General features: G+C 42.5%; 2 protein-coding genes across 6 annotated transcripts in view; one reads left to right on the top strand and one right to left on the bottom strand.

Moving 5' to 3' along the window:
• The window catches only part of ARSG (arylsulfatase G), a 109,813-nt gene that overhangs the window by 91,795 nt on the left and 5,437 nt on the right, over positions 1-12,581 (bottom strand). The gene's annotated exons all lie outside the window — the stretch shown is intronic.
• On the top strand, positions 3,810-11,323 carry LOC107510296 (monocarboxylate transporter 7-like). The gene is made up of 5 exons (XM_036223788.1): positions 3,810-4,555; positions 5,977-6,120; positions 6,886-7,014; positions 9,023-9,838; positions 10,935-11,323. Exons 1-5 carry the CDS (start codon positions 4,294-4,296, stop codon positions 11,183-11,185), a joined length of 1,602 nt encoding a protein of 533 aa, XP_036079681.1. The 5' UTR covers positions 3,810-4,293; the 3' UTR covers positions 11,186-11,323.

Genomic DNA, 12,581 nt, shown 5'->3' with positions numbered 1-12,581 from the left:
TCTGCGTTTTAACATATTTCTGGAGCAGATTTTAACTTAACCTATGCCCAGTGTGGAGAGTGGATTGTAAGCTGACAAGGTCCTTGCGCTCTGTGAGGCCAGCCAAGGGTTCCCTCGCCTCAACATACTATAAGAATGGGGAAGTATGAACTGTTCGGGGAACAATCTGGTGTTTCTCGAAGACAGGGCAGTGTACCTACAGCCTCAAGCAGACAGAATGGCCAAAGGTCATAATAGAATGAGGGTTAGGTTAACATGCACGAGATTATCTTATCCTAGCCAGCAATTGTGTGCCTCTGTATAAAAGCAGCTTGCAATAATAAAATTGCGCCATTGCTCCACCATCGGTGGACAGCGGTCCTCCTGATCCCACCGCGGTCTCTCTCTTTCTCTTCAGCATCTCCCACTGTTCCCACTCAGGTATCAAGCGGGCTTTGCTGGACGCGGCAGGTGGCGCCCAGACAGGGACCCACGTACGGGAAGACGCGAAACAGGTCAGTGAGGAGCCTCCCTCAAGTAAGTGTACCTATGGGGCAGAGGGAGAGTTTAGAGGCTGGTCTACGAGTTTACAAAAGGTGCACCAGAAAAGTTAAAAACCTGACTAGTATGGTCGGGAGTAAAACAGGGGACAGCAAGGGTCCAAGGACCCCAATATTTTTGTACAAATGCTTACTGCTCGGGGATGTAGTGTGCGGCGTACTCATCAGATTCAGCAATGTTTAGATTTTGTTCAAGAAACCTGTCTTTGGTTCCCGGAGGAAGGCACAGTGAATTCAGAGACTCGGGAGAAGGTACGGGTGCGCTTGCGTGACCGCTTTTCGGTTGAGGGGCCAAAGAACTTTCCTATTCCTACCTTTGCTTTATGGGGCTTAATAAGGGACACATTAGACCCTACTCCTTCAGCTAGTCGCCTCCCTGTTACCTCTCCACCAGGAGAGATGGCACCAATGTTGAGAAGCACAGGGGTAGAAAGCATTAGAGAGGTCAGGGACGGAGCCCACCGTTCCTACTTTAAAGGAACCCCTTCCTCCTGAGTACAAACAAGAACTGGAAAGAGGGGCCAGGAGATATCATCACCCAGAACCTTTGGAAGAAGAGGAGTCCGAAAAGGAAGGGGAGGATTTGGCAGTAAGAATAGTTGCTGTGTTAGCTAAACTCTCCCGGGGCACTTGCTCCTCCTGCTCGTTTACCCCAACCACCTAACTTAGGATCTGAGAATGGAATGCAGTCTTCCCCGGTGCAAAAAGGGATCCAGAAAGCCAAGGAAAGAGGAGGAGATACGAGAGGTTTCCAGGCCAGAGCAACCTATGGTCCTGCTGCAACTTTTACCTTGGCATTGCATGAAAGATTGCAGTATGAAACTTTGCCTCCCTGTGACTGGAAAACAGTTGCTAAGGCTTGTTTATGGGGGGTGGGAGGGGGAGTTGGGGAGGGTGGAGATTGTTATGGAAAAGTGGCTGGTATGATCTCAGTGAGCAGCAAGTGAGGCGTAATACAGCTAACAATGTTCCTATCACACTAGAAATGCTAAGTGGAGAGGGACAGTAGATTTGATGCAACAAATATTTCAGCCATAGGCACATTGATAAATTAACATTTGTGCTATGAAGGCTTGGCGCAGTTTGCCTGCATCGGGGGCCAAGTCTGAAGAATTCAGTGGTGTACGACAGGGGCCTGATGAGTTATACCAGGACTTTGTTTCCCGTCTTTTACAGATAGTGTCTAGAATGGTGTCTGATGCTGAGGCAGGAGGAATAATAGTAAAACAGCTTGCTTATGAGAATGCCAGTAAACCCCGCCAAACAGCACTGAGACCCCATAGGAAGAGGGTACGCTATCTGACTTTATTAGAATATGTGCTGATATTGAGCCAGCTTATGTACAGGGAGCTGTCTTAGCTGCTCCATTAACTCAATCCTTAGGCAACTTAAAGAGCCTGCGGGGTAAAGGAGGAAAGGGTGGAGGAACTTGTTTTCACTGTGGTGGAGTTGGAAACTTTGCTAGAGAATGTCCTAGCAGAAGCTTGGCTGAGGGGCAGGGAGGTCATCCCACCCCTCGGGGTAGGAAGGTGAGCAAACCTAGGCCACCTGGAGTTTGTCCTAGATGTCAGTGAGGAAGGCATTGGGCTAATGAATGTAAATCGTGTCATGATGCCCAAGGCAATTTGTGGCAGGGACACAGACCCCAGGGCCGGTCCGGCCCAGTCAAATAATGGGGGCTCTTGCTACCAACCCATCAGTGGTCCTTCCCCCCAATGTGGAGCGGTTGCCCCAGAGAGGGCTCCAATCTGCGATCCTGTCTCCAGGGGACCAGATATCCCCACCGTTCAACAACTCTGCCGCACTACGCCAGGAAGCGCAGGACTGGACCTCAGTCCCACCACCAGATACATATTAACTCCTGAAATGGGGCCCCAAGCCATCCCTACAAGGGTGTGGGGTCCTATTCCTCCTGGACTGTAGGTCTTATATTAGGTAGCATGACTATGAAAGGATTTCAAGTATTGCCAGGAGTCACAGAGGAAGATTATAGAGAGATTAAGGTGATGGCTCAAACAACAAGAACCATTGTTCAATTACTGTCCACTGACAGAATTACTCAATTAGTGCTTGTTCCCCATGTAAAGACAGGGAAAGTATTGACCTCTAAAGAAAGAGGAGAATCTGAATGTGGGTCTTTGGGTATTTATTGGGTTCAACAAATAAAACAAGAGAGACCTACGATGACTTTATTGATAGAGGGAAAAATGCTTTCTGGTCTTTTAGATACTGGAGCTCATGTGTTGGTTATTGCTGATAAGCACTGGGCTTCTAAGTGGCCTACTGCTGCGGCTTTAACGGCGCTACGAGCCATAGGACAGACTCAGGGACCTTTACAAAGGTCAAAAACATTATAATGGACAGATCCTGATAGTCAGCAAGGCTCTTTCCGTCCTTATGTTCTTCCTGGTTTGCCTGTTAACTTGTGGGGCAGAGATGTTTTATCGCAACTAAAGGTTATGATTTTTAGTCCGAATGCTCAGATTTCCAATATGATGTTTAGACAAGGATATATCGCTCTTGGTGGACTAGGGAAGGATCAGCAAGGCCAAATGCAGCCAAGACAAGGCCAGGCTAAAAATGACCACACTGGGTTCAGATATGAAAATTTGTAACTGAGGCCTTGGTAGCTCCTGCTACCTCTGGTAAAGTTACTGCTGGAAAAATTTCTTGGAAGTCTGATGATCCCGTCTGGGTAGACCAGTGGCCCCCTAGCTCAGGAGTACTTGTCCTCAGCTCAGCAGCTGGTTAATAAACAGCTTAAGGCAGGTCATACTGAGCCTTCTATCAGTCCTGGGAATACTCCAACTGTTGTTATAAAAAAGAGATCAGGCTAATGGCAATTACTGCAAGATTTAAGGGCAATTAACTATGGAAATTATGGGTGTCACTCGACCTGGCCTCCCTACTCCTACTATGGTTCCTTGGAATTTTGATCTTGTGCTGGCTAGAAAATTACTGCTTGGCTATGCCCATGGGAACTTAGGCTATTCACCCATAGGAACATAACATTCTAACAATGAGCCTTCTGCTTCTGTACCTGTGCTAGCACACCCGACCTGTGGTTGACAGTTAGTAAATAGAAGAAAAATAGACTTTTGTGTTCAGACAGAATGAGGAATGGGGTTTAGGGCTTAAAAACCCTGTACCTCTACATTTCAGGGCTGCTTAATTTGGGGTCTGCGTACCCCTGGCAGACCCAGCTGGCTGAATAAGAGTGTGTTTCCTATAACTCACTGATTTCTGGTGGTCCGTGTGTCTCTCGGGGGCTGGCGGCTACAACAATCTTATCATTATAGATTTGAAAGACTGTTTCTTTATCATACCTTTTGATCCAGAAGATAAGAAACATTTTGCCTTTAGCCTCCCTTCACTTAATTTTAAAGAGCCTATGAGGAGGTTCCAATAGAGAGCTAGCTCTTCCTCAGGGAATGGCTAACCATCCTACATTATGTCAAAATTTTGTTCCTCAAGCAGTATTGCCCATTAGAGAAAAGATTCCTATATCATCCATTATATGGATGACATCTTGCTAGTGCGTGCAGAGGAAAGAGCATGGCAGCAGGCGTGGGCCGAGCTACAAATGTCCTTACCTAATGATGGTTTCCTTAGGGCACCATAGAAAGTCCACAGGTCTGCGCCTTTTTCACCTTTAGGAACTATAACTTTACAGCACACAATAATGTGAGTAAGTCTTATCTGATGTTTGCTAAAGGTATCCAAATCATAAACCCTCATGCTAGTGCTGGTCTGAATGTTTTTAACTTTTTCTTTCAGAGTAAGAATGACCAAAAAGAAACCACAGCTTTGTTCCAGGGCCAATGTTTATACTCAAGTGCCTGACGGAGGATGGGGCTGGGCAGTAGCTGTGTCTTTTTTCTTCGTGGAAGTCTTCACCTTTGGTGTGATCAAGTCCTTCGGTGTCTTCTTTAATGACTTAATGGACAGTTTTGATGAATCTAATAGCAGGATCTCATGGATAGTGTCAATATGTGTGTTCATATTAGCATTTACAGGTTAGTACAGCATTCAGCTTAAACGTAATATAAGCATACGCCTCTTTTAACTTACCTAACTATGGAATGGATGGTACGTATTGTGTATGCAACGCATTTCCTCTGTGACCTCTGGGTTCTTTCTAGCCTCAAATCATATGGTTTTCAGGGGTTGAGGATCTCAAGAGGAAAGAAAATAAAAGCATATCTGCCCGCTTTGACTGCCTTTGATTTAAAATGTATATACTAAACACCTCCTATATGCACATTCTTAGGATGTTGAGGACTGCAGTATCTCCTAGTTCTGTGGGGGATGTAGTCATTTCCTAACATCAGAAGGACTTGGCATACTCGGCCCTGGTGTTACGAAAACATGCTTAGGTTAGAAACACGAAAATGTGGCCACATGAAAGATAGAAGCTATGCAAACTGTGATTCATCAGCCAACTGATTTTTCTGTCCCATCACTATGCTCCATTTGGTGTGCATAACTGAGAATTCGCTAGATTGTATACCAGTTTTTGAAAGTCAAATGGCACAAAACGAGAATTTGACCCTGAATGGGATTTTAAAAAGGAATGCAAAGAAGTGAGTATAGAAAAAAATCTTTTACACAATCATAGGAAAGCCCATTCTCATCACAGAATGACATAAATTAAATGCATATCTAATTTTCTAGGTGCTATGGTGAGTCAAAACCTTTTAAAAGTATAGATATGAGTTTTACAGAATTATGCAATTACTTTGGCTTTCTCATTATGGAGCCCGAAGAATATATTTAAACAAGTACTAAAATACAGCTGACCACTAAACAATGTGGGGGTTAAGGGTGCCAACCCAACAATGCAGTCAAAAATCCATGTATACATTTTGACTCCCCCAAAACTTAGCTGCAATGTCATCCCTTGGTATTCATGGGAGATTGGTTCCAGGACACCAACAGATACAAAATCCATGGATGTTCAGGTCCCTTATATAAAATGGCATAGATCAATGCTCACAGCCAGCCCTCCACATCCATGGGCTCCCAACCAAGAATCGAAAATTCAGTTTTCCATCTGTGGATGCTTGAATCTCCAGATGCAAAACCTGAGGATAAGGAGGACCGACTGTATCTGTATTTTAAAACATTTGCAAATAAGTGGACCTGCCAAGTTCAAGTTCAAACCTGTGTTGTTCAAGAGTAAACTGTAATTTCTGACTGACTTAAGTAATCACTGCATAAAATTGTACTATGTAGTGTATATCATCATCCAGTGTACGTATAGTGTACATAAGTCTTGTACGTGTTCAAGACTTACAAGAAGGAATCTTATTAAAGCTAATTCTTATGTGTTGTATATTATCCATCATCTTTCCACGTTCAAGACTTTAAAGAACGAGTCTTGTGAACACTTATACCTCCAGGACTTAAAATGTCACGTTCTGCTCTTTTAATGCAGCTCCGCTCTCCACTGTCCTGACCAACTGTTTTGGACACCGCCTGGTGGTGATGGCGGGAGGACTGCTCGTGAGCACCGGAACGGTGGTGGCCTCCTTTGCTTGTGAGGTTTCCCACATGTACTTCGCAATTGGCATCGTCTCCGGTAAGTGTTTCTCCTGGGCTCAAAGATTCTCCAGATACTAATTACAAGTTAAAATTTACAGTGTCCTGAAGCAGTGCTTTTAAAGTGGGCTGTGTGGACTCCAGGGGATATTGGAATCTGTTCTCAATGCCCAAAATTTCGTATCTGATTTTAATACCAATGAGGGAAACAAACTTTTCTTTCATGATAATTAGCTTCCAAAATGCATCATCTACACAAAGACCTGAATTTTTAAGCCAGTATTCCCCAAATCTGGGTCCAAGGATCCTGAGCTATAGGGTGTGCTGTGTACTGGACTTAATCTTAGAGGTCTGAGAAAACTGTTTCTCCTTTTAAAGGAATTCATACATCACTGACAGACTGTGTGTATATTAACTTTGCACACTTTAAAATTTTTCATATATTTCTGTACATATCAAACTTATTTATTTCCACAGAGAAGTCTTATATATAAAAACCATATACAACTCTAGTCTGTCCACTGTCAATTACATACATTTAAAAAAAAACGCACACACACACAAAAAGCAGGAAAAAAACCAGACAACAGTTTTTACACTCCTAGCATCCCAAAACAATGGTTGCAGCCTCTACAGGCCACCAACAAAATCCATTTTTCTTTGCTACAGCACCTTTTCCCAGAATGAATTCCTGGGCTCCCAGCCTTATCGTTTAAAAAATAAACACACAACTCCCAGATCTCTGCATGCATCTTTCTGATATCGGTCAGTGTGTGGTTCTCACTGTTCTCTTTGACTTTCACAGGTTTGGGATACTGCTTTAGTTTTCTCCCAACGGTCACCATTCTGTCTCAGTACTTTGACAAACGGCGCTCTATGGTCACTGCAGTAGCTTCCACGGGAGAATGTTTTGCTATGTTTGCTTTTGCACCAGGTAGGTGGACCATAGCAGTCTACGCACTAATGTGAAACTGGGGAAGCCACTCATAGTCTTGCTGCACTAACTCACCCACAGTTGGCTACTGGATGACTGTGGCTGTGTGCAGTGGATACACTGGGTGTTTCCTTCTTTTCTCCAGCATATTTTGAGTCCAGCCTCCCTAACCCCCATGTTAGAAATTCAGATATTTTATTCTGAGTCTCAGGTGACACAAATAGGAAGATACATGGCACGTATTCAGTGTAAAGCTTGAAACGGCCATTCCTAAACAAATAATGTGACGATTTGGGATTTTGCATACTATCATTTCTCTCCTTTGTCAGAAAAGCCACATTCGATGTGCATTTAAATGGTGCTCATGAAGTCGATGCCATTATGCCCTCCTGTGTGTGAGTCATCTCACAGTAAATTTTTATCTCTAGTTTAATTCTCTTACTTAAGGATAATTTGTGAGTTACACAACAAGTAGACAGATATCCTTGGAGACGGTTTCACTTCTTACTCTGCCGTTTTCGATGAATGTGGCAGTGGATTATACTTTGTTCAAAGGAGATACAAGTAGAAATATTTAGGGGTTACATGTCATAATATCTGAAGTTTTTCTGACAGTTTAGAAAAATGTATTGGTGCATATAAACATAAAGATACAGCAGAGAGACAGGGGAAATGTTAATTGTTGAATTTAGGTGAAATACAGGCATGCATTTGGGGTCATTTTCAGTTTTCTGTTGATTTCCAATTTTTCAGAACCAAATGTTACGGGGAGAATCAGTGGTCTGAGTGCCTAAAGGTTAGAAAATGCATCTTGATCAGTTGGATCCCTACAACTAGGCATATCTCTGGCACCTAAAAGGACTCAAGAAATATTAGAGAGAAAAAAAATATATTGCCAGATGAGTGTACAGCACTCTGCAATATTTTGCAACTCTAGCTTTTCCATATTAATGGGGGCGGGGGGGGGGGGACAAGAGGTGTGAGCAAAGTGTATGCTATAAAAGCAAGTGGACCCCTCCACACCTGTCAGGAATGTGGGGCTGTCTCGTGAAGCCTATCTTCTGGGTAACCAAGTTACCATGTCTCTCATACCTGACTGTCAGTGCTCAAGGAATTAGAATATAGTAAAATCAAGTTCTATGCAACATCGTTTCACCTTTTAGGATGATTGTGAAGATACTTTCAGATCTGTGGGGTCTCCATTAGCCTTTTCTCACTATGGAGCATTATGATCCCGTTGGCCATCCCAACAAGGCCACGTTCTGGTGTCCCGGTCATCACTCCAGGCTGCCTCTGGTCCGCAGCCTAGAAGCCAAGCGACTGGCAGGGAGGACGATGATTCGGGTGGTTAAGGACATTCCACAAAGTAGAACCTGGAGAACTGGATCATTTCATTCTGGGATAATCACTGAACCTTTGAGTCTTGGTCATTTGTACTTAACCCATTACTACTAAAGACGGAATGTATAATGCTCTCCCTCAGGTTGAGAATCCCATTTTTAAAAGGCCAGCTAGTAAATATTTTAGGCTTCATGGACTGTATGTCTGTCGCAACTGCTCAGAAGGTGGTTCAGCACAGAAGCAGCTGTAGATACCTAAGTGAATGCATGTGGTTCTGTTCTAGTCCAGCTTTATTATCAAAAACAGGCAGTGGATTGGATTTGGCCTGCAGGCTGCCATTTGCCGAACCTTGAAGTAGGTCAAAATTGATGTCACTTCTCGTGCCTCTACCTGGAGAAATGAACCCTCCAGAGGTCTTTTGGAGACCTGGGATGAAAATGTTTGTTTCGTATATAAGCATCATTATGCACATTTTCTCCTTATTTCTCCCACAAGCACCAAAACCTAGAATAAAGGATACTATAGGGTGACTGCATTCACACTGATGAGTAAATTTTTTAAAAAATTAGTACTAAATAAGTCCCCAGTTCTACCCAATATTTTCTCCTGGGTCTCGTGTCCATTTCTGATCTTAAGTTTAATGTCTTCTTCTCCTCTCGTATCCAAGTATTCACAGCCATCAAGGAGAACATTGGCTGGAGGAACAGTCTCCTCATCGTGGGCCTGCTACAGTTAAACATTGTCATCTGTGGGGCATTGCTAAGACCAATTATAATCCGAAAACCTGGGTCTCCAAAAATAACTAGACAGGAAAATCCAAAAGAAGTGCAGTATATACTTGAAGATGAGAAAACATGGACCTTGATAGATTCCATTAGCTCAGGAGTAGAACTACCTGCCTCACCTAAAAATGTGCCTAGTCAGGGTAACGTGGAACTGGAGCCGAAGGCCGACGTGCAGCAACAGGTCCTGGGGACCAGCTCCAAGCAAAAGGATGGGAAAGTCCCATTACTGGACTTCTCGATCTTGAAAGAGAAAAGCTTCATTTGTTATGCACTATTTGGTCTCTTTGCAACGGTGGGATTCTTTGCACCTTCCTTATACATCATTCCCTTGGGCGTCAGTCTGGGCATTGAAGAGGACCAAGCTGCTTTTTTATTATCTACAATGGCAACTGCTGAAGTTTTTGGAAGAATTGGAGCTGGTATCGTCTTCAACAGACAGCCCATTCGTAAGGTCTACATCGCGCTCATCTGCGTTATATTACTGACCGTGTCCCTGTTTGCCTTTACTTTTGCTACTGAATTCTGGGGTCTAATGTCCTGTAGCATATTTTTCGGTGTTATGCTTGGAAGTGTATGTGGTACCCACATTACACTGCTTGCGGAAGATGATGTTGTGGGAATTGAGAAGATGTCCTCTGCTGCTGGAGTCTACATCTTCATTCAGAGCATAGCATGCCTGGCTGGACCGCCCCTTGCAGGTAACTTAAATACACAAAATCTTGTCTATTACACTCTCCACATCCCCTTTTTAAATTTAGAGTTGGACACGTGGAACATCTGTAGCATTTCCGGACCTGAACCATATCAGTTAAGATGACACCATTTAGGGCAAGAATATTAAGGAAGACTGGGGATAGCTTTGCAGGATGTAAATGGAGATCATATTATCAAGCAGGCGTTGTAATTGAGATTATATAATCTATAATGTTTACTATTCCCTTATTAATAGTGCTAGCTTCCTCTTCGAGTCAATAAAAATATTTATTGATTTTCACACTTCCATAGGATTACAGAACTGGCAGAATTATAGATAACCCGAAGAGCTCTCTTAATTTAAATATGAGGAAATCAGAAGTCAAAGAATGTAAGCCGGTGCTCATATGATCGATCGGTGACTAGTCAGAATAGAACCTGTGTCTGCAGTCCAAGCTGCCCAGGATTTTGCTACCATCTGGCCTTGTAAGCGCTAGAGAGGGACCCATGGATTAATGACGTCATTACCCTCTGACTTTGGAACTACAGAACTCAGGGACTTCTGTAAGTCACCTTCCCTTCTTAGGAAGGGTATTAGAGAACTGAGCACAGAGCAGCACTCTGTGTTTCCTCAGTTGATGACTACAGATTATTTCCTTGTAGCAAGGGCATGGGTGTGTTTCATATCTTAGACCTGAAACAGGGCCCTAAAGTTACTGTGACTAGAAATCTTACCCCATGTGAAAAGACACCTGAAATGGACTTGAGTGAAAATAATAGAGCTCTTTCTTCTCTTAAAAATATTACCCTTGGAAAGAAGCATGCGCCTAACTGTCCCCTGATTTACAGTCTCTCCTAGGACAGATTAGCCCATGAAGACATTTTAGTGACCATTTTCTCAGGTGCTAGCTGTATGTTGTACGCCCGACTTATCTCTTCTCCCCGGTCTAGGAAGGATTCCGAGCTTCAACACTCTTTTTTCTTTAGAGAAACGAGATAAGACAAAGAAGACAAAGAAACTGAGAAGCTTCTGAGTTTGAGGGGCGCCTGGGTGAGAAGGGTGTGTGTCCACGCTGCTAACATGTGCATGCTTTCTCCCAGGGCTTCTGGTGGACCACAGTAAGATATACAGCAGAGCCTTCTACTCCTGCGCAGCTGGTATGTCTTTGGCCACAGTGTGCCTCGCGCTTGTGAGACCGTGTAAAAAGGGACTGTGCCAGCATCATCATGCAGGCGAAGCAAAGACAGAGAGTTACCGCGAGAGAGCTTTACAAGACATACCGGAAGACTTTCTTGAAATGGATCTTGGGAAAAATGAGCATAAAGTTCCTGTGGTATTGGAGCCAGTATGACAGGCTTTCGTGGAACATCTGCCACTCTGTTCCCTGGTTTGCTGGGGGAAGGTGGGGGACAAGGGACATAGTGGTCTAGAGGGGCTAACTACTCTACCCACTTTGAAAAAGACATTTTAAAGGGAATGCATATGTGAACACTGCTACCATCTTTTTATTTACTTTTAAGTTTTCTTTTTGCTTTTTTTTTTTTTTAAAGCCAAAAAAACCACTATTCCATACGTAAATCTGGCTGTATTCAAAGATACATAGAAGGACTGTGGTTCGCATTCCAATTTTAAAACAGTTATGTGAACTGGCAAAGTGGTTTTAAGAGCGCTCACATGTGGTAACCTACTACCTTGTAAAGCAAACTCTAGCCCAGGTCATTGAAATATAATTGACCATTCAAAAAAAAAATCTTAAATCACTTTTGAAATTTCTCATTTTCAGAAGTAAGTTTAAATTTTCAAAACCCTTTGAATAATATGAGGTTTCCATTATAAAATCATAGCCTCTTGATTTTCCAAGTGTTCAATGGAAATGAATTCTATTTTAAGACCAAACATTGTGCTAATAAGTGGAAATTTACATATATATACACATATATGTATATATGTGTGAGTGTATATATCCACATATATGTATATGCATACAAATACATAATTTGTGTACACATATATGAATACACACACACGCGCGCACACACACACACATATATGTATGTATATATATACCTGAAACTCATGAATGTGAAAATTCCAAATCCTTTTTATGGCCAGTCATTACCAGAACATTTCATACAGAATATACAGAAGGCATTCAAAAATGTTTTTCCTGTTGCTTTTAAATATTCAAAAAGATGTGATTGCAATGTCTTTAATTTAAACCACTATTTATTATTAAGTTATTCTTGGAACATTAGTATAATAAAAGATATATAATTTGGGACATAAGCAGCATTTTTACCTCCTTTCTGCAACCCTTAAATGCCTGCCTCAAATACTTCCTGTACAGTTCCTCTCATACAAGGTCAAGTTGTAATGATTCTTCAATCTGATTAAAGACAACATGTGCTACTTACAGGGGAAAAAATAATGAAGAGAAAATTGCCTTAGCATTTTTAAAATAATTTGATTTCTCCCCTAAGAATACTTGAAGATCTTCTTTGATCAGAATTATATTTCGTTGAACTGTTGAGCATTTCTGCATTTCACATGGGCAGCAGGACTTTCATCTCACCATCACGAGTTACAAGTTACAATTTACATCCTAAATAAACTTCGACTGCTCTAAGTTGCCAGAGATTTCAGGTTAACCGTCATTGTTGTCTGGAGTTACACTACATACATAGTATTTCTCATTTTAGCAATTTTCTGTAAAGAGGGCAAGTGTGGGGATCACAGGTGGCTACTTC

The sequence above is a fragment of the Rousettus aegyptiacus genome, unplaced genomic scaffold (assembly GCF_014176215.1).
Source record: "Rousettus aegyptiacus isolate mRouAeg1 unplaced genomic scaffold, mRouAeg1.p scaffold_m13_p_6, whole genome shotgun sequence".
NCBI classification, from domain to species: domain Eukaryota; kingdom Metazoa; phylum Chordata; class Mammalia; order Chiroptera; family Pteropodidae; genus Rousettus; species Rousettus aegyptiacus.
Note: the sequence above shows the minus strand (reverse complement) of the source record. Positions and strands in the feature narration are given on the sequence as shown.